Genomic DNA, 23097 nt, shown 5'->3' with positions numbered 1-23097 from the left:
TGTCCTCTTTGTAGTTATCAACTTTGCTGCCGAGGAAGAAATTGAAAATTGAAGAACATAACATGCAGGGTTCTTTTTTCATGTAGTTCCTTGAATTAAAGATTTCCTACATGTTTAGTTTCTCTTTATTTGTCAAGCGTTTTCTTTTTTCATGTAGTTCCTTGAATTAAAGATTTCCTACATGTTTAGTTTCTCTTTATTTATCAAGCATTTGTTTGGTAACTTTCAGATTTGCCTTCCTTTATCTGTTCTTCTCTAATATTCTATAGCAAAATGGAACTATTGCCTTTACTTGTAAGCACATCCTTGTTTTGCCTGATCTAGTAACCCTGCAAAACATGACAAAAAGTACGAATGCAAATTGCTAATAATAAGGCAAAATTAATCGAGTCGGAGAGTCCGAGCCTGCTGAATAGAAATGATTCTTATCAAACATTAACAAGAAATGCTAGATATCACACAATTCAGAGTTTATCACACAATACATAGTTTAGCTTACATACATTGACGGTATAGTCAGATCCCCAAAAAGATAACTATAGGTAACCGTCAATGATAAGTGGATTCATAACCTAGAATATAAGGGACATGACCTATTGCAAAAAGTTAAAGGACACGAATAGTACCTGTAAGTTAAATCTGGCAGTAAAAATATTTATGTACACTATCAAGCTTTGAGGCTCATCCATTCAAAGTATCGAGCAGCATTCACTGTTGTGTCTGCTTGGTGGCACCTTATAATCTTTTCCTTGTGAGAAAATGGCTTTGATGGACTCAAAAACTTCATCAATAGATTTTCCAGCATCAACCTGATATTTTCAAACACAAGTCAACGGTTACAACTAAAATTATAGGCGAATCCCGTATTTAAACTCTACTAGTTCAATTCTTAGCATTGAACTAGTGTATGTTTAAGATTATTTAAGCTCTACCCGTTCAATCTTAGCATTGAACTAATGTATTTTTAAGATTATGTGTTCAGATGTACTATGTATTGCAATTTTAGTGGATATTTACACATAAATTTATGTTTCGCGTCGAGTCAAAAGTATTAGATTCAGATGAACTCGATGCCGCAATGCTGCACCCACTAAAATCATTCCATCTTATATACAAATTCAATATATAACCATTCTCCACTACCACAACCCTACTGAACAATAGAAGAAAATTAAAATTTATGATTTACCTTCCTAACTTTCCCCTTTGATTCATAGTATTCAACTGCAGGGACAGTTGACTCCATAAAAACTTTAAATCGCTTCCTTATTGTCTCGATGTTATCATCCTCTCTTCCCTGCATGAATTAAGTCGAGAATATCTTTCATATAATTGCTAACCGATTGAATGATGTACCTAAATACTATGTTGTTCGACTCTTAAAAAATGTGTTGGATCCCCCCAAAAAAGTTATGTATTTTTGGAGGATCCGACGGGTGCTGCAACATTTTGGAGAGTCCGAGCAACATAACTTAAATATACCTCATTTCTTGATAGCAAGCGCCTCTCCATTTCGTCTTGTGGACAATCTAGATAAAGGACAAACTCAGGCTCCATATTTGCCTACAAAAAAAATCCCAAACGATAGTTATTTCAAAAATTAAATAAGCAAATCGGTGTGCTTCTGAGTTCCATTAGTAACAACTGAATAATAAATTTACAAGATTCTCAAATGTTTTCACATTCTCTTCATTCCGGGGGAAGCCGTCAATAAGGAATTTGTCACTATCCATTTCCTGCATGGCTTGTTGAAGAAGCCTCACTGTTACATCTGAAGGAACAAGTTTCCCCTCCTTCATAATTTTCTGAATCATAGAGCTGCAATAAACCAAACGAAAAAAATAAAGACTGCTGTGACATATAAAATTCTTACTTAACAAAACTGTAAGCCTACAAAATGGATAAATATTATGATCTCATTGCAAGTAACACCATAGAGGACCTCTTAGATGACACTAATCAGTTTATATGCGGTTTAGAACTATGGATTTATCGCGAATTAAAAGTGGTTGTTCAATAACATTACCCAGTTTCAGAACCAGAATTGATTTCTTGACGTAGAAGCTCACCGACACTAAGATGAGTGTAACCAAACTGTTGTGCTATTTTTTCGCATTGCGTCCCTTTACCACTCCCCGGGCCACCTGTAACATGAATAATCACAATGTGAAAATAAGGAACGAAGGAAGTTAATTTTATAAATAAAAGAGAGATAAAGATAAACTGCAATATCACATACTATAAGCCACATGCAGAAGAATCCACCAGAACATATTACCACACCACCAGCCTCTTCACTCAATTTAAGTATCATCCAATATTCATTATGAATTTTTGTAGCAGATCGCATATACCTACCCCTCAAGCTCAGGATACTTCCCCTTTCATTTGAAGTAATAGAAACTTGCCTTATATTTAACTTTGAAATAACTAATGACTACTAGAATTAACCTCCATTATTTCGGAATATCAATCCTACCCTCACGATCTAAACTAAAACCATTTCAACCATCAACGAAGAGTGCTTCTTATTTCATTTTGGACAAAACTGGAAGGGGAACTCCAGATGACTATAATGATAATAAAGTCAATGGTCTGTTATAAAAAGCACGTTATCAAAAGCAAAGACACGCTCAATTTTTAAATTCAGCTTCCATTTTAGCACCTATTAGATGAAGCTATTAGAACAGAAAAAGAAAAAACAGAGAGAGAAAAACAAAGCCAAATCAGATGATGTACAATAACATACTAAGTTCATACATCAAAAAGCTATACACAAGAAGACATGCATATATACAAACAAAAAGTTGAGCATTTAGGGTAGAAATCCATGAGAATAATACTCCAACAGATGTACCACTATGATCCAATCTATAATGCTTCAGAGACATTTGAAAAGGGAGAAAAATCCCATACTTAGAACTTCTATTGTTCAAGTAAAGCAAAGAAGAAAAAGAAGGATAACAAACTGAGTCTAATGTTAGCATATTTACAGGGATAAATCAGTTCAAATAACATGTATCAACACCAGGTAAAATTTGGCAAAAGATGCATTTTTCATGATGAAACAAGAATACAAAGTGCAGTTTTAATTTCATCAAAAGATACAATATGCAGTAGACGTGATTACAAACAGGCAGTGCAAGTAAAGAAATTACGGAAGTCCCAACCTATAACAAAAACAATTTTGACCTTCTTCTGATTTCCTGAGCCTCGATCACCTTCCTGCAAAAACGAGATGCCAATCAGATGATCAAAAAATAGTACTAACTTTCCTCAGTCCCTATCTTGCTTTAAACACGGCCATACCACATAAGTCGATGGTTTAATTCAAAAAAGAGAAGAATTACCAGCACGAGACAATATTAGCTTAATTGACAAAACTCATAAAATAACTATCACATCAACGATAGCTGTAATTTAAAACTTCAATATTCAATCGAACATGGAACGAAGAGAATCTACTATTGCTAAACAAACTTTGTATTTCTGAACTGGAATGCTCATGTTGAACACGACTGGAAACCAGGCCACGTCTTACCACGACGAGTACATGTGCACACAGCAGAGAGGTTGACATAGCATGTGAAGAATTATCACTAGAATCTATAAGGGAATCCCCTGAAATCGAGTTTCTTGAGAGATCCCAAAATTATGTTTCACCGGTTCAAACTCCCTTCAATATATGGATTAACTTTTCATTTTAATATTTACACCTACTAATGGTATATTTGGTCACAAGCTTCAAATGTTGTTTGTATACGGTAAAAACCGGATGCGAGACAAACCGGTGGAGCGAGGGGACCGACTGATCTGCCTTCTTCGTCATTGGAACGACCAAGCCCGGTGACCCGAGCATTCGTGGCCATTGGTCCGTACGGCTGTTGGTCCGAGTAACCGTTGGTCCGAGTAGCCGTTGGTCCGTGTGGCCGTTGCACGCGGGTCACGCGCCAGTAACGTCCTGTCCTGGTCAACTACCCACCATGCGTGTGACAGACGGCGCCGTCAGCCCAATCCCACCAAATCCGTGCAGAGCTGTCCTTGTTGCTATTATTTTATTAGTTCACATCATATGAGACCCATGGAGGTCACACTATAAATAGAGCACATCTCCCTCCTTTGTAAGGGTTGACATCTTTTACTTTCCAAGAACATTTATAATAGAAGAGCTCATATATTCAATCTCTCTCTCAATATCTGATCCGGCCAAGATTGTTTGTTTCGGTTTATATTGTGTTTCTTCCATCAAAGTGTTTCGCACTGTTTATACATGTTTACATTCTTGGCAAGTCGCCATCCTCGATCGCTTTATCGAAGAACTCTCGCATATACATTTTCTCCATCTACATAAACCAAGATCCAAGCACATATCCTATACCCACTTACAAATTTAATTGCGTATCCGATTTCGGGGTAAACAGTTTGGCGCCCACCGTGGGGCTAGGATAATAGTGGTCTTTGATCTTGATCTCTATCTTACCCATCAAAATCAGAAACATCTGCCGTCCATCTCTGAAAAAACGGACCAAATGGCTAACAGTGGGCAATCTGGTCACGTCAACAACAACGAGATCGTGGCCGAAAATGAAGGCAGCGGGCCACGAGGATTGCCAAACCCCACTGACCCTTTAAATACTAACAATTCAATTACTTTGTCCGGGACACAAGTCCGGAAAGAACCGGATACCTCGAATGATAATATTGACTTGCGTTTAATTTTTGAAATGTTGCAGGAACAGAGAGCGGCGATTGCCGAAAAGGGAATCACAATAGCCCAGCTGCAAAACGGAGGAGATAAAAAGACCCCGGAAAAGGCGAAGAGTGTTGCTGAACCCAGAAGAGATAAGGCACGGATGGTTGAAAGCAATGGCTCCGGAGCTGGTCCATCCATCGAGGTTCTGAGAATGCTCGAAACGTTGGCGAAGCGGGTGGACTCGACCGAAAAAAGGGTGGAGACATACAACTCTCGGGTGGATCAAATCCCGGGGGCTCCGCCTATTTTGAAAGGGCCGGATTCAAAGAGGTACATCCAAAGGCCTTTTCCTCTGAGTGCAGCTCCGAAATTAATCCCGAAGAGGTTCAAAATGCCGGATATCCAAAAATATGACGGCACAACGGACCCTCACGAACACGTGACCTCATACGTCTGTGCTATAAAAGGCAATGATATGGAAGATGATGAAATCGAATCCGTGTTGCTGAAAAAGTTCGGGGAAACTCTGTCAAAAGGAGCATTGACTTGGTACGATCATCTGCCCGAGCATTCAATCACTTCTTTCGAAATGCTCGCCGATGCCTTCATAAAAGCACACGCCGGAGCCAAAAAGGTGCAGGCTCGAAAGGCGGATATTTTTCGTGTAGCCCAAAGAGACGAGGAGTTATTGCGTGAATTTATCAACCGGTTCCAAAGGGAACGAATGGAGCTCCCCCCGGTTTCGGAGGAATGGGCCGCATAAGCTTTCACAAAGGGGCTCAATGTTCAGAGCTCGACGGTTTCGTACAAATTAAAGGAAAGCTTGCTGGAATACGAGGTTGTGACCTGGGCGGATGTCCATAACCGATATGAGTCAAAAATTCGGATAGAGGATGACCAACTTGAGCTTCCCCCGGGGCCCGTAAAAATGAACAAAAGCTCGGAGAGATCACGAAAGAATTTCAAACCAGAGGTCGGACCATCGAGGGAAAGGTATCGGCCATACTCTCAAAAACCAAGCTTCAGGTCGGAAAAATCAAGGGATGGCCCGAGTCATTTCTCCGGGCGGGGGTGATAAACGGGCCGAGTCCCCGGTTCAGGTATACCACCGAGGAGTCAAACGAGGAGGCCACGGCTGTGAAACTCGATCTCACGGACGAACTTCGCAAAAACGCGTTGGTCCGTATTGCAACCCAGAAGCAGAGAATGGAAAGGTACTACAATCAGAGAGCCAATTTTTGATATTTCTAAGTCGGGGACTTGGTGCTTCGGAAAGATACCTTGAGCACCAAGAATCCCAACGGAGGAAAACTGGGTCCGAACTGGGAAAGACCGTACAAGATAACCGAGGTAACAGGCAAAGGATCGTATCAGCTGGAATCCGTGGACGGGCAGCGATTGTGCAACAACCGGAACGTGGCTCATTTGAAGGGATATTACTGCTAAGGTATGGACACCTCATGTTTAACCTTTTTCTTTTTGCAGGAAGTCAAGTACCAGATAAAGTTAGGATCTAGGTCAGAAAACGCGTGTTGCACTCTTTTCCTTAGTACGGTTTTGTCCCAAAATGGGTTTTTCGACAAGGTTTTTAATGAGGCAACAAGTACAACGTGTTACTTAACAAAAATAAGGACAAACGGCCGGGAACTCGGGGTCACGGCCTACGAGTGGGGACTTGATAGCGCTCGCCTGATGTTGCAGCTCAGATAAACACTAGGGGACTTATACCCACATCGAGGTTTACCCCGGTTAGTGGAAAACGGAGGAGCTCAACAAATCAAGACCGGAACTTCTGCATTAGGTTCCGGTGTAAGGACCAAACGATCATAATGAATCGTGTCCCATTCAACATTTGCTACGGCAAAACTAAGGCCCGGCCACCGGCCATAGCCTCCGATGTAAGGACCAAACGATCATAATGAATCGTGTCCCATTCAACATTTGCTACGGCAAAACTAAGGCCCGGCCACCGGCCATAGCCTCCGATGTAAGGACCAAACGATCATAATGAATCGTGTCCCATTTTTCATTTGCTACGGCTAAGGAAGGAAGAATTAAAATTCTCATATGTACAAGCATTTTGTAAACGCAAAGTTACCAAAAGCTGGTATAACAAAATCTTGGGTGTCTTTCTGTTAAAAGGACTTCGCCCCGATGGTAACCGCCGTATTCCGGCACTGCCCCACTCATATGCTCTATATCGAGGATTGTGCCCGAAATTCGACAAAGGCGACAAGGTCACAATGACCCAAGCCAAAGCTCGGAAAATTCCCCCAAAACGGGGACTGCTACATCAAAAACTTTGCCAAGGTTGAAAAAATACCGACCCTGAAGAAAATGCCTATCGTAATTCGGAGACATCTGAACTTATGAAGCATCGGATAAGTCCCACGGGCACGGTGAATTAACGACTATGAGTCGACCTGTCCTAAAACGGACCAACGATCATGACCAAAATAATGGCAAACATTCAAAACGAAGAAACAAGAAGGTAACGACGAACTGACAGGGCCACCGGTTTCAGAAGTTATCCACTCCCCGTTACTCCGATAGATCGGAGATCCGGGAAGTGTGGGGCTATCTGTATACGGTAAAAACCGGATGCGAGGCAAATCAGTGGAGCGAGGGAACCGACTGATCTGCCTTCTTCGTCATTGGAACGACCAAGCCCGGTGACCCGAGCATTCGTGGTCGTTGGTCTGTATAGCCTTTGGTCCGTACGGCTGTTGGTCCGAGTAACCGTTGGTCCGTGTGGCCGTTGGTCCGAGTAGCCGTTGGTCCGAGTAGCCGTTGGTCCGTGTGGCCGTTGGTCCGAGTAGCCGTTGGTCCGAGTAGCCGTTGGTCCGTGTGGCCGTTGCACGCGGGTCACGCGCCAGTAACGTCCTGTCCTGGTCAACTACCCACCATGCGTGTGTCAGACGGCGCCGTCAGCCCAATCCCACCAAATCCGTGCAGAGCTGTCCTTGTTGCTATTATTTTATTAGTTCACATCATATGAGACCCATGGAGGTCACACTATAAATAGAGCACATCTCCCTCCTTTGTAAGGGTTGGCATCTTTTACTTTCCAAGAACATTTATAATAGAAGAGCTCATATATTCAATCTCTCTCTCAATATCTGATCCGGCCAAGATTGTTTGTTTCGGTTTATATTGTGTTTCTTCCATCAAAGTGTTTCGCACTGTTTATACACGTTTACATTCTTGGCAAGTCGCCACCCTCGATCGCTTTATCGAAGAACTCTCGCATATACATTTTCTCCATCTACATAAACCAAAATCCAAACACATATCCTATACCACTTACAAATTTAATTGCGTATCCGATTTCGGGGTAAACACTGTTAACTTCAATAATGAAATCATGTTAGTTTGCAACTCTCTTGTGTGCACGAGCCCAATCCTATTTCTTGCTCTTTACTAGCCCACTAAAAGGACAAGTCTTTATAAAGTGAAAAAATGAGCTCTTCCTAATACACGAGGGACATTTCTTTTCGAGATACCTACTAGTTTCTTCCAACAATAAGAAAGACGGGTACAAATAAAATTAAGATGAAATGAATAAACTATAACCAAGTCAAGATCACAGATGCCCAATGATATTGAGAAAACAACAATGAAACTTTTCTCACCTTGTGAAGATCCATCTTGGATTGCCCCCGCAACGACTATGTTTAGTCGGTCTATGTTCCTGCAATATGCAGCAGTTAAAAAGCTAAAAAAAAAAAAAAAAAAACATTAATTTCCCCCGAATTCTCTTATTCCAAAAAAAAAAAAAACAATAATGAAATTGAAAAGGTCCTGCTTGTAAAATTAATCAAACTGAAAACTTTAAAATTCACCAACAATTCCACTAGTTAAAGACCTCATACAAATCATACCAATTGCTCAATGATCCATCTAAGACTAGGAAACAGCATAATAGAACCATTTGTTTCCAAGAAGTATTCATACCCTTTTTACTTAAACCATCAAAATTTCCAAGAACTGTACTTTTACAAACAACAAACTGGGTGGCCAGAAATAATTATCAAGTCAAAGTTCACAACTCTGTATAAAAGCCATTGAGATAGAGAATAAAAAAGAAAGAAAAAGAAAAAGAAAAAAAAAAGCAAATTATGGACATGTCTGTAGAGAAAAGAGGAGAACTTTTGAGTGGGAAAAGGAAGTACCTGACTTGGATAATGCTGCAAATGAATTTAGGGAGTTGCAGAAGTATAACAGAAGCACATATATTATGACGTTTAGATAAAGACCCGAGAAATTTGGAATAATTCTGGCTTTCTGCTGTAACACATGTCAGTTTTCTGGCTTTGGTATCTTTGATTCCCATGAAAAAGACATCGTTGTTTATTATAAACTCAAGGCAAAAGGATTCGTTTTGGATGGGGAATGGAAACTTCCAGTGTATACCTGTGACGTGCCATCAATTTGCATAGTTAACGTGTGTCTTAAGTTGTCATCTTTTTTTTTTTCAATGGATGTTATATTTGAGAAACTTAAAATTTCAAAACTAAATTAAAGGACAAAACAAATCAAAACATCACGAACATTTTTAGTGAAACCAAAAAAAGAAGTAAGAACAATAGCACAACAACAAAGCTGAAAATAAAAGTCTTGAAATATCTTCCCCGTCAACAAAACATATATATTAAAATTAAATGATGATTCTAACCCTCGTTTGGCTTATGTTAGTATAGTATATTTAACTAAAAATAATACTATGAATACCTAATCAACTAATTAATTACACAATGTTTATCATATTAATTGAAATGCAATTTATTTTGAAAATATTTTATTTTGTCTCTAATTTTGTTTTTTATAATTCGAGGTTTGAAGTAATGTATTTCTCGAACGTAGAATGATGTGTACTTCCTTGTAATTTACTTATTCGTTAAGAAAAGTTTAAAAAAATACCGAATTTCGCCTTTAAGATAATGCATCGAATCTCTTTTTAAAAGGCTCGCTAATGCAACTATATAAGAATGAAAGAAATTCCATGGCAAAATAATTAAAGAAGTCCATGACAAAATAATACTATAGATTAAATGCAAAAAGGGCAAAAGAAAATCTCCACTGATAGAAAAATTCCTTGTGAGACCAATCATTACACCCTTCTCCCCCACTAAGGAAGACAATTAGATTTGTATTTTGTAAAAGTTGTTCGTGAATGGATCAAAGCGCATAATTTCACTAACTGAAACTCAAACATGCTTAATCTAAAATTATGATGACCAAAATTAAAATTTAACAATAGGTACCAATCAGTGGCGGATATAAGATATTCTTTGAGGGATTCAAAAAATAAAAATGTAATACTTAAGACTTGAACTTGGAACTTCAAGGTGAAATTTGACCCCCCTAAATCATGAACCAACCCCTACTCTTGTGTTTACGGTGTTCAAAATCTATGTATGTACATAAAACATATAAAAATACTTTATATATACAGTGTGATTTTTTACCGAGAATGTTCGGGTGTAGATCCACCCCTGCTACCAATATTGATGTTTTTGGTAAGAATTTGTGCTCCGCCTCAACATTATCCATCTCCTTCTTCCCTTTTCCTTCTTCTTCTCCATCTTCTTCACACATATTGGAAAAAAACAAAAGACCAATTATTTATTTGTGTTGATTTTAACAGCTTGGTCAAAAAAACTTAAAAAATAGTCAAAAACACACCCCAACTATCATTTTTTTTTTTTGAGTTTCATACCTAAACTATCAGAAGGTAGAGAAAACTACCTAAGCTATTACTATCTAGTTTGCAAAATACACCTGAACTAAATGTGTGGACTCACTCTTCAAAAGGCAAGTGAAGCTGAAATTTTTTCAAAAAAATTATCCACATGGCAGAAGCAATGCCATGGTGGCACCTACATGGAAATTAAATTTATAAAAAAATGTTTTTTTTTAAAAGCATTATTTTAAAAAAAAAATAGCATTTTAAAAAAAATCTGGATTTTTACAAAAAATATCAAAAAAAAATATCAAAAATTTAGAAAATCAGAAAAAAATGATTTAAAAAATGGAAAAGTTGATTTAAAAAAAAAGGTGAAAACTAAATAATCATTTTTCTTATTTATTTTTTTAAAATAACTTTTCCATTTTTTAAACTATTTATTTTTTATAACTTCTGATCTTTTTTACAAAAAATATTATTTTTCAGTTTGTTTTTTTAAAACAAATAGTTTTTTTTTTTAATTTCCATGTAGGTGCCATGTGACATTATTTATCCACATGGACAACGCTTGGCAACATTTTTATATAAAATGGATAGTGTATATCACATGCCGTTCAAGAATAATTTGAGGTGTGTTTTGCAAACTATATAGTGATAGTTTAAGTAGTTTTCTCAACCTTCTAATAGTTTAGGTATGACATTAAAAAAAAGTGATAGTTGAAGTGTGTTTTTGACCCTTAACTCTAAAAAATATTATTCACGGATTTTACTGAACTTGATTATTTAAGGTGACAAAATGAATCTATTGATTTATGAAGGAATGAATTGGATAAAAATACTAAGATTTGTTGGTATTGGTTTTGGTATGGAAACGTTGGACGTTAAATTTAAAGTCATTTGGAGTTAATTTGAACCAATTTGCATTAATTATGAAGTAAAACTATGTTGGTTATTTTTTTCAGAAATTTCTGATCATCCGTCAGGATATGAGAACAATTCGCTCCAAATTTACATCAAAATTTATAAGATCCGGGTGATTTGCTAGGACTTGTGGCAAGCCCTCCATCAGAAACTCATGATGAACCACTTGAATTTGTAGATTATTTGTTCCAAGGTCATGACACAATACGTACTAAAATCCTAATAATTCACTAGCTCTTGTGACAAGATAATCCATCATAACTCAGAGTGATACATCATAATTTTCTATCTAAATTTTAGTGATTCTTCATGAGATGTCGCAAGACGAGAATTATAGGAATTGAAAAAAAAAAAAGATTTTTAACATATTTGGCCCCTCGACCAAAGTAATTTCACCTGCTAGCCAAATATAAAACATATAGACTAATTATTTATAATATATATATATATATTTGGGAAAGTCACACAAATACAACTTATTCAAAATTTTAACTTCTTAATTAGAAAAATATAACTGTTTACATTCCTAAAATATTAATAATACTTAATTTTAGGAGTTATTACCATTAAAGCATATCCACTTTTTACTTTCTCTTTTTTTTTTCAAAACTATTCTAATGTAATTTTCCAAATAAACATAAAAAAATCAACTTCAAATCCCATATTCCATCTACCGTTTTAAAAAAAACTTTTTTTCTTTCGTTTCCTCCTTTTTATTCTTCTTTTTTTAATTTCACTTGATGATGATTCAATTGTTTTTTTGTGACTAAAAGAAATTATTTGAATATATTAATATTAAGAAAAGTACATGAAAGATATGGTATATAGAAATATGGTATAAGAAATGTACATGAAAATATACCTTAAAAAGTATATGGTATATTCAAATTGGTATATTTAACTGAAAAGATGATAACAAAATATTTGTGAATATAATAGTAAAAATTAGTATATTTAAGTTTGTATTTTTTTAAAAAAAAAATTGTTTTTATTACATGGAGTGTAGGGGAAAGGGAAATGGGGATGGGATTATAATGTGGAGATTCGAACCCTCACTAAGATGGTGAAAGTTCATGTAACCAACCAACTGAGCTACTAAGTCCCTACTTTAAGTTTGTATATAGCATATAATATAATAATATTATTTGTGTATATAGTATATAATATTATGATATACCTAATCTATGAATATATTACTCTATGTGCCAACCAATTGTACTCTACAAATATATGAAATATACAATATACAATATATAGAAAGAATAATATAATTACTTATGGATTACCACTAAAGTAGGATCTTAATTAATAATTGACACCCCATCCCATAAAACTTGGCTTCCTTTCTGCCATCGCATATTAATTATTCATTTTTTTTCTCTCTTCCATGAAATAGGAAAATTAACTCAATTAAATTTATATTTGTATATATTTAATATAGTAAACAATATATGCCTAATGTATACAATAATGTATGTGGTCAATATATGCCTATTATGTATTGTATATATATATAATACTTTTTGTTTACTATACATAAAAAATTATTTTATATATAGTATATATTAGTTAATATACATAAAACATAATATTATATATAGTATATAATAGTGAAATATACGTAATATATAAGTACATAATATATATACTTGTTCAAGGAATTGTATAATATTAATATCTATCATATAAACAGTAGTATACTATTTTATGGATTAAAATGCTAGCTGAGTATATTGGGATGTTTAGAAAAGTAATTAATGTGTTCTGATATGTATTTAATTTGGTTCTCACTAATATGGGAAACTCCTTATTATTAGCCTTTTATTCATAGCAACATTTTTTTATTTATGGTATAAAATCATACATATACCCTAAATTGTAAATTATGCAATTTAGTTAATAGTTGTAGATTACGAAATATTTTACTTATTTACTTGTATTTATCTAACTCCCCTATATTTTTCGTCTATTATCTTGGTGCAGGGCAATAGAGTGCTAATATTTTAAAAAGAGAACATTTTATGTGAAGTGGGCAATTTGCATGATTGTCCTTATTTGGGGATGGTCTTTAATTTTTGGCCCTCAAATTTCTAGTCTTTAATTTTTGTCTTTCGCCTAACATAGCCTAAGGTTTTGGGTTCGAACCCGGGCTCAGTAAAAAAAAAATCACAAAGTAGAGTTTCATAGCAAAAATTCTGCATTAAGGTGAACATCTGCCTCAAACCTTTGCCTTAAGGCAGACTTTTGCCCGAATAGGCCTACTTTGCTACAAAACTCTGCCTTGCGGATTTTTTTTTATTGAGTGGGGATTCGAACCCTGAACCTTAGGGTATTTTCAGCCACTTTTTTAAGTGAATGCCAAAGATTAAAATACCAGCAATTTGAGGGACAAAAATTAAAGACCAGCGCCTTTGAAGGCCAATCCGTGCAAAAAAAAAATTGTGCATTTAAATATTGGGTCTTGTGGATTTCGAAATCACGAGCCCAAACCCTTCTTACTGGTTGTGGTGTGAGACATTGATGTGCCGTGAAATTACGGGATATTCGATACTAATTTCTTAAGCTTCTGTAACTCTTCAAGCACTTTTGGTGTTACTTTTCGTGTATTTATGTCGTTTTGTAGGATAAGATGTCCGGAGAGCATAACAGAGCAAAATGGACCAAAATGGAGCAAAATAGAGCAAAACAAGCCAAAATAGAAGAAGCGTGACCTGCGAGTCGCAGGTCACACATGCGAGCTGCATGTTCTGCAGCAAGTTTGTACAAAGATTTTGGAAATTTGAAGAAATTGGATGCAGCATCTACGAGCATCACCTGCGAGACACAGGTACCACCTGCGAGACGCAGGTACCACCTGCGAGATGCATCCATGACCGCATGTGCTGCAAGTCATCTCTGTACATTGCAAGACCTGTGAGAGTTTTGTACAACCTGCGAGACGCACGTTGCGCAAGCAGGTGTATTTTTGTATAATATTGGTGCTCTATTCAGTTTTATGTGATTTAGAAGTGTTCGGAATAAACCAAGTGAAAACAAAGTCAAAAAGAGGCCAAACTGGACAGTTTTGCAAAACTGTCAAAACTGGACAGTTTTGCAAAAATGGGACAGATTTGCAAAACTGAAACTTTGGGGTTTATTTTGTCATATTTTGACTTGGGAAATTTGAGGAGCTACAAAAGAGAGACTTGGGGCATATCATTATCATCTTTGGCCATTTCATACAAGCTTGGAGAGCTACGGTTTCATCTACACCATTGAAGGAGAAGATTGGAAGCACTTTAATGAGATATTTCTTAATCCTTTCTTCAATTCCTTGTTTTGTATTGAATATTTAAGTGTGTAGTATTTTCTTCTTTCACTTGAGTCTTGTTTATGATATTATTCATTATCAAGTGTTGGATTAAATCTCTTGTTATGCTTATGTATTGAATGATTTTTATTGCTATTCAAGTGGGTCTTTGTTGTTTTAATTAATCTTGTTCTTTAATGTTTCTTAAGGGATTAGCTAACCCTAAGACTTGCCCATTTACTTTGATTGAGCTCGAAAGAGGAAATCTAGGTTGGGAAAGATTAATTAACAAGAATTTAGGTCATTAAACCCATCTAATAACTTGAGCTCGGAAGAGGATAGTTACATGAGGTTAAATTGATTGTGCCTCATATCACACTCTAAGGCTTGGAAAAGCTTAGAGTGAAATTCATTGATTTGGTTGGAAAACTTTCAATGAGATTTTAGAAATCATTATCTATCAACACAAATCGGCTCTTAGTTGTAAAATCATAAAATACATTGGATCGTTACTTAAGAGTTTCTTGTATCCATGCTTGTGGCCATTGATCATTTTACTTGCTTTCTAGGTTAGTTTACATTTCCGCATTAGTTATAATTTTCTCAAAAAACCAAAATATTATCTATCGTTTGGCTTAGCTTGGTAAGTGAAAGTTCCTTACTTTCTTAATCGCCTAGTATATTGTTCCCTGTGGAATCGACCCCGACTCATAGTTGGGTAAATTATATTGCATACGACCGCGTACACTTTCTCTTTGAGAAGTGGATTTGGACGTTATCAGACATTACATTTACTGAATTTCACGTAAAAGCATAATAATTTTGTTGTTAACACTTGACCGAAACCTTGCTCCGGCGATGTATCGGTGATCGTTTTATTAAATAAACCGAGCTGTAAGATCTCCTCTCTTTATTGGTTTCCCCAAACACAAAACCCTAATCCCCTCTTTTGAAAGAAATTAGGGGAATATGACGCTCTATGGTTTTTTTTTTTTTTTTCTGTTTTTGAAATACTTTGGGTCTGTAACCATTATTAGCTCATATTTGTGTATAAACACCTTTTATACACTTTATACTAGGTTGATACATTATGTATAATGCTTTCCCTCAGGTATAATATTGTATATTGGGCTATGTGGCGTAATGATTTTCAAAAGCTGTATTTTTCTAAAATTTCCTTATAAATTAAGCTTCATGTCCGAATTTATTGCTTTTTGGGTGATTTTAACAAGTTAGTTTGTAGTTTAATGTGTTGATTTCGGCGGGTGTTTTGAGTGACTATTGGTAATCAATTTGTGGATATAATTTAACGTTAGAGAAAAAGTGTTCAAACTTCAAAGTTAATGGGAACTATTTTTAAAGGTTTTAATAACCACTTTTGAAGAGTGATAATCAAGTTTTTTGGATTGGAAAAGAATAAAGAAAATAAAAGAACAAATATTTTGTTTACCAAGATCATTATTCAAGTATATGTTCAAATTTGTCACATGGTGTTGGATGTAATTTTTCTTTTGGTTCGGTTTCTTGTCATCCTAAAATCCTGTACGCTGCATGACTACAAAGTTGAATTTGGGAATCTTTTGGCATTTTGAGTGTGATTTATATGAAGAGAATATATTCAATATCATTTGAATTTTCAATATATCTTATCACAAATTAAAGGTGATCGATCGCTAACATTATATAGACCGCTACAAAGGATACATTAATCACACAGCTTATAGCATTAGTTAAGATCTGTTGGCATATTACAAAACTTTAGCTATGGAAAGAAAAATTTCAGCTCCTATAGCAGCTTCCTTTCTAATTTTCATTTTCTTCTTCATTTTATTGTAATCTTTGTGAAAGTCATCTGTTCATTCACTCTGAAAATACAACTACTACTACTACTCCGAACTCGTGTGTTTTAGTACCCATGGCAAGTGAAAACCTGAGCCATAGTACGAAATATCATTCAGAGGAAAATATACATGTCCGAAGTTTGGTTTTGGCAGTTAGGAAATCAATTCCTTTGATGATTATGATTGAATGTCATCAATATATATAAAAGACTTACCTAATTCTAGGAGATATTCTAGCTGTACATAATATTCTAGCTGTATATAATAATGACTAATATTCTAACTGTACATAATAATGACAAAATACAACGGTTATCACACCCCCGCAGTCGTAGCGGGAGGTGGACGAACGCTTAGACTGTCCCGAAAGTCATCAAACAGTACGCGCGGAAGCCCTTTTGTAAAAATGTCTGCAATCTGATATCGGGACGGAACATGAAGGACACGAACCTCGCCACGGGCAACTTTTTCGCGAACAAAGTGTATGTCCATTTCATGTGTTTAGTGCGCTGATGTTGTACCGGGTTACCTGATAAGTATATCGCACTCACATTGTCACAATAAACAAGTGTTGCCTTTTGGATCAGGCAATGTAGCTCAAGGAGTAAATTCCGGATCCAGCAGGATTCGGAGACAACATTAGCAACTCCCCTGTATTCGGCCTCGGCACTAGAACGAGAGAGTGTAGGCTGACGTTTGGAGGACCAAGAAATCAAGTTGTCACCGAGGAAGACACAATAGCCAGAGGTGGAGCGTCTGGTATCCGGGCAGCCACCCCAATCTGCATCTGTATAGGAGACTAAGCTGCTAACAGTAGACTTATAGAGATGCAAACCAAAATCGATAGACCCCTGAATGTAGCGCAGAATATGCTTAAGAGCAGCCATATGTTCATTACGAGGGTCATGCATGTGGAGACACACCTGTTGGACGGCATAAGAGATATCTGGTCTAGTGAATGTAAGGTACTGCAAAGCCCCAGCAAGCTGACGATACTTAGTCGGATCATCAAATGGTGCATCTTTCGAGGCACTTAGCTTCGGCTTTGTGCCAACAGGTGTAGGAGACGGGCTACAGAGTGACATACCTGCCCGTTCCAGGATTTCTTCGGCATATTGCTTCTGTGATAAAAATAAGCCATCTGCATTACGAGTAACAACAATACCCAAGAAATAGCTTAGTGGACCAAGGTCTTTCATGGCAAACTCGGCACTTAAGAGTGCCATAATAGACTTACGGAGATCGTCTGAAGAGGCCGTCAGGATGATGTCATCGACATAAAGCAGTATATATGCAATATCAGAACCCCTGCGATAATTGAATAATGAGTGATCAGACTTGCTGTGTGAGAAGCCAATGGTGGCGACAAAATCAGCAAACCGCTGGTACCAAGCCCGAGGGGCTTGTTTCAGGCCGTAGAAAGACTTCTTCAATAGACAGACATGATCAGGAAAATTGGGGTCCCGAAAACCCAATGGTTGATGCATATACACAGTGTCAGAGAGATTGCCATGAAGAAAAGCATTCTTGACATCGAGCTGGTGGATGGGCCAAGAATAAGATAATGCAATACTGAGCACAATGCGAATGGATGCCGGCTTGACCACCAGACTGAAGGTCTCCTCACAGTCAACACCCTTTGTCACGACCCAGCTGTTATATCCCGTATTTTTGAACGTCGGATTATTTGTAAGCTGAGGTGGGGCCCACACATCGAGATTTTTTTTTGGACATCTGAAAATTCATATGAATCACATATGTGAAGTTAAACACAACTCAAGAAGGACCCTTGGGCCAAATCAAAGTGGAAGTCCTCCAAACGAATATTTTTAAGAAAACATTTTCGGGTGATCTGACTTCTAGGGGCAAAACCGGTATTATAAGTTTGGAATTTGGAAAATACCAAGAAATAGAAGTTGTAGATAATTGAATTATCTTTCCAACCATAGGTCGTGGGTTCCCAGGTGACATCGGTACAAGGAGATATGGACGTTTTAAGGTCGAAAGGTCAGTGGGCTAGGCCCAACTCGGGATCAACCGAGTTGGCCCAAAAAAATAAAAAACGAATTAAGGCCCAAAGGAGAGGGGTGGCCGGCCATCTTATGGCCCAAGCCCACAAAATTAATAAATTTCCCATGTGATAATTAATATAAAGGATCATTAAATTGTCTTGAAACATTTAGAAGTTTCAAGACAATTGAGAAAGAGAGAAAGAAGAGAAAGAAGAGCAAGAATAAGAAGGCCATTTTCGGCCAAGCTCTAGACCAAAAAAAAAAAAAAAAAAAAAAAATCATTTTCTACCAATTAAAGGGTCCTTTACAACTTGGTGTAATTATTTTGGAAGAAAGAGCACTTGTTTCTTCAAGTTGACAACTTGGTCAAGTGAAAAAAATTGTAGAAAAAGGTAAGAATTAATCCCTTTTTATTATGTTATGAAGGTTGGTTTATGTTGTAGTATGTAGAAATGAGTAGAATTTATGGAAATATGGAAGTTTACAAAGTGGGTGTGCATATATGTAAGTGGACATATATGTATATTGTTGTATAAATAGTATGAGTTGAATTTTATGTTGTATTCTAGTTGTGGTTATGGTGAAATTTATATTGGAAATGGAAGAAAATGGTTCAAGTTGGCATGGAAAATTATTGGAAATAGTTATAGGAAATTATGTGATTTTAATGAAGTTTTTATGTAATTATAGAAGTGGAGTTTTAAATGTGAATTATTATGTTAGTTGGTGAATTTGGGAGGATAATAGTCCATATTGGCATGAAAGATTGGTTGTTAAGTGGTTATGAGAAGTTTTGTGATTTTATGGTAGATTTATGTAATTATGAAAATGAAATTATTAAGGTGCAAATTATGATTATGGTTGATGAAATTGGAAGATGGAAATATGTTATGAATATGTAGATTGAAGATTAGAAGTTTTGGATGGATTATGGTTTTGGTGGAAAGTTTGTATATTTTGTATATATTGTGAATATTTGGTAGAAACGATATGAAATGCTTCCGAATTATATTGTAATGATCTTGATTAGTAATGAATGTAAAAACATTGAGATTGGTTTGGAAATGTGAAGTTGGAATGAAAGCTATTGCATTATGTTGGAAAGAAGACTAGTTGTGTTATATTGTGTTTTGTAGTCATGGTTGTTGTCATTGTGTTGATAGTTTGGCCGGGTTGAATTCCCGGATTGTTGTTGATAAAAAAATTGGCTAAGTTGAATTTGGGGATGGTGTATTTATAGGGGAGATGCTGCCCAAATTTTTGTAGACAAGTATTGGTTAAGATTGAAATCTCAAAGCCTTACAATTAACATTTGGTAATTGTGACCAAATTGTAGATTTTGGCGAACTTGAAACTTGATTTTGGAGACGTGTATGAAGCGGAAAAGGTATGTAAGGCTTCACCCTTCCTTCTATGGCATGTCTTAAACGTAATAAGTTGGGTACGAGCCTCGGGGACAACTCTATTTCTCGGAATCCGCACTTAAAGTTTCCCCTTTTTCATTCAATAGAATTGAATTAGAAATTGTGTAAAATATTGGAGAAACTTCCTAAACATCTAGAACTGGCATAAATATGACCCGACTACCTTAAAACCCTCACAAGTGACGTCATGAAATATAATGTACGTAAATTTGGTACGCCGCCTCATTTGACCCGAGGTGGGCCCATTGTTCCCGGATTTTCCCTATTGCTCCGTTTGACTTATTTTGGAGTAGAATCCAAAGGAAACTTTTGATCCTCGTTCCGATTATCAAACGATAAGTACAGTACCATTCTAATGGAAATATGTATATGTTTATAAAATATGTACATGATACACGTATATGTATATGATAAAAGATCCAGAGCGCTATAGTCGCTGATATACGTACATGATACCAGTATATGTATATGATAAAAGATTCAGAGCGCTATAGACGCTGATATATGTACATGATGTATGCCATATGTATACGGGGAAGATGGGAATAAGGGCAGAGCGTTATACACGCATATCCACCTGATCAGTTGGCATTACATGACATGATATCGTCCCGGACGCGGGATGCCCGGACGCGGGATGTGTATTTATGGCTAAATGGATCGGCTGCCGACGCCTCGGTAATATGACATGTTCTATTTTTTTATATATATGAACAAGAAAAGATTTTCAACGGAAAGCTAATCTATGATATGATACGCTATGATACGCTATGCCATGATATGATACGCTACGACAAGCTATGCTATGATACGATAAGCTATGCTATGATATGACAAGTTACGCTATGGCATGATACACTATGACACACTATACTATGACATTGACATGATATAACACGACACGACATGCTGTAGTAAGACATGACATTACACGATATAATATGCCATGATAAGACACGATAGGATACGACCTGATATGCCACGATAGGATACGACCCGATATGCCACGATAGGATACGATAGGGCACGATAGGACACGATACGACAAGATACGACATAATATAAGTTCTATTTTCTACGTTCATGGAGGGGAAACGTTTTTAAAAGGGAAAGACAAGCCATGCATGATAGCCGCCCAAAAAGGGGCCTTCCTATGTACAGGTTACTTTCTTGCCTCGTTATATGTCCTGTGACTCCATGATATTATTAATCGCACTCTATGTTATTGCTTGCATTGTCTTCCAAGCCTTACATACTCGGTACACTATTCGTACTGACGTCTCTTCTTGTGGACGCTGCGTTTCATGCCGCGCAGGTCAGCAGACAGGTGGACTTGATCCTTAGGAGCTCTACCAGCGGTACTCTACAGTGCTCCAGTTGTTCCGGAGCCTCACTTCCGCGGTACTATTTTGTGTATGTATATTCGGGCACGACAGTACCCGGCCCTTTCTATGTATAAGTGTACTATGTCTAGAGGCTCGTAGACAGATATGCCCAGTCAGTCAAGTACAGTTAGATATATGGTGTGTTGGAATTTTAATGTTGTTGTATAAAGTGATAACGAAGTTTACTAGTCTATGTACATAATGATGCTGCTAATGTTAATGTTAAAAAAATATATATATGGCACAGTTCCTACGGCCCGCTGAGAAGTAAAGGTAAAACGATAGATAAGGGGTGCTCGGTACAAGTATCGGGTACTCGTCACGGCCCCTACTCGGGTCGTGACACCAGCCCCGTGGGCCATGACTAGTGCCCGAGCTGGACACCCATATGTACCTGTCAAACATAATGGGACTGATACTATAGGTCCTCGATCAATCACAACGTAATAACATACGCAAGCCGACGAGGCTGCCACTGTATATCATTATAATACGCAAGCCGACAAGGCTGCCACTACATATCAGAATATTACGCAAGCCGACAAGCCTGCCACTACGAAACGATGATATATGCAAGCCGGCAAGGCTGCTACAACAGAACAATAATATATGCAAGCCGCCAAGGCTGCCACAACAAAACGATAATATATGCAAACCGACAAGGCTGCTACAGCTCTAGAACATCCATAATGACCATATAGGCACAACTAACCACATCTGAACACAACCCACATACATGTCTACAGACCTCTAAGAGTATCAACAGTAACACATGACGGAACAGGGCCCCGTCGTACCCCTGGACAAAGCATATATATATATATATATATATATACATATTGTTGACACCCAATTTTGTCCCTCTTTTATTTAATTTACCCGGGTTTTAAATTTACTGACAAGCTAAATACTTTATTTTTCACAATATTTTATCGCTACTACTATTAACATCGCCACTTTTATTTTCAACATTATGAGCATTACTTTATCACAAATTTTAAATGGTTAGTCATCGTTTTCGTTTCAGGTTCGGATTCGTTAAATTAATTACAAGACAACACTTTGTAAAATCCTTACTTTCTATATACTAATTACTGTTTATCTTCACATAATAAATATTGTACTAGTTATTAATTTGGAAGCCCAAAATAATTAAATAGCGGAGGAAGGATCAACAATTTTCAGCCAAATTAATGGCCCAAAATACCAATACAATATTATTTCCTACCCAAATAAACAACCCACATTTTAATACGCCAACCCACATTTATATCAGCCCATATTTAAATTAATAGACCGGCCCAAACGAATTATTGGCCAGCCCATTACCCGACCCGGTCCGGCCCAATCCCCATTTTTTCCCCCTAAACCTAATCCCTTTCTCTCTCTCTCTCTTTCCCTTCAACAGCCGCATCTCACCTTCTCTATCTCTTCTTCTCCTTTTCTTCTTCAAACTCACCATCGCCGCCCCCATTCCTCTTCACACCCACGTTCCTCTCCTCACGTGCTCCCTCTGCACCTCCACACTCCCCTGTCCCCCACTTCGTTCTGCCATCCCCACGCTTCTGCGACTCCCACTTCGACTTTGTCCCCCACGCCTCACGCTCCTGTTTCCCCTTTTCGTCTCTCTCCCACGCTCTTCTTTCTCTTCCCTTAAACCCTAATCAATACTATAAATAATCCGAATTTGGGAGGAGATAAGGGAGGATTTTTTTGGTGATAAACAGAAAACAACACTGTTGAATAGCAATCCTTACTCTCTACTTTCTAGCATTTTATTCAATTCGCCCGAAAGTGAATACAAAACTTTAGTTCACAAAAAATCCGGAATACTTTCATTCGGACT

General features: G+C 37.0%; 2 protein-coding genes across 6 annotated transcripts; both read right to left on the bottom strand.

The window, feature by feature from the left end:
* Positions 1 to 406: 406 nt before the first annotated feature.
* On the bottom strand, positions 407 to 9072 carry LOC132635240 (UMP-CMP kinase 3-like). Of its 5 annotated transcripts, none has more exons than XM_060351558.1 (8): positions 8866 to 9072; positions 8326 to 8408; positions 3171 to 3225; positions 2027 to 2144; positions 1683 to 1818; positions 1483 to 1563; positions 1190 to 1297; positions 407 to 809 (listed from the first exon to the last, which is right to left on the bottom strand). In XM_060351558.1, exons 2-8 carry the CDS (start codon positions 8338 to 8340, stop codon positions 690 to 692), a joined length of 633 nt encoding a protein of 210 aa, XP_060207541.1. In that variant the 5' UTR covers positions 8341 to 8408; positions 8866 to 9072; the 3' UTR covers positions 407 to 689. The 5 variants fall into 5 exon arrangements, with proteins under 5 accessions (XP_060207541.1, XP_060207539.1, XP_060207538.1 ...); XM_060351556.1 differs by having other exon boundaries at positions 1662 to 1818; positions 8326 to 8384; positions 8866 to 9066; XM_060351555.1 differs by having other exon boundaries at positions 1662 to 1818; positions 8866 to 9065.
* LOC132637163 (uncharacterized mitochondrial protein AtMg00810-like) lies at positions 8729 to 17917 on the bottom strand. Its single transcript, XM_060354300.1, has 3 exons — positions 16982 to 17917; positions 8866 to 8880; positions 8729 to 8743 (listed from the first exon to the last, which is right to left on the bottom strand). The coding sequence occupies exons 1-3, from the start codon at positions 17915 to 17917 to the stop codon at positions 8729 to 8731; spliced, it is 966 nt and encodes a 321-aa protein (XP_060210283.1).
* Between the last annotated feature and the right edge of the window lie 5180 nt (positions 17918 to 23097).

This window comes from Lycium barbarum, chromosome 4, assembly GCF_019175385.1.
Source record: "Lycium barbarum isolate Lr01 chromosome 4, ASM1917538v2, whole genome shotgun sequence".
NCBI classification, from domain to species: domain Eukaryota; kingdom Viridiplantae; phylum Streptophyta; class Magnoliopsida; order Solanales; family Solanaceae; genus Lycium; species Lycium barbarum.
The sequence above is the reverse complement of the archived record's forward strand: the minus strand, read 5'-3'. Positions and strand labels throughout refer to the sequence as shown.

What these genes read in the sequence shown, in the direction of transcription:
- LOC132635240 (XM_060351556.1), bottom strand. An exon ending in CAAAATTGTTTTTGTTATAG is followed by an intron (nt 2,145 to 3,170) that starts GTTGGGACTTCC and finishes TTCATGTTACAG; the next exon opens with GTGGCCCGGGGAGTGGTAAA. An exon ending in TGAAAACATTTGAGAATCTT is followed by an intron (nt 1,564 to 1,661) that starts GTAAATTTATTA and finishes TTTTTTTTGTAG; the next exon opens with GCAAATATGGAGCCTGAGTT.
- LOC132637163 (XM_060354300.1), bottom strand. Translation starts at nt 17,917, where the DNA reads ATGCATCAACCATTGGGTTTTCGGGACCCCAATTTTCCTGATCATGTC.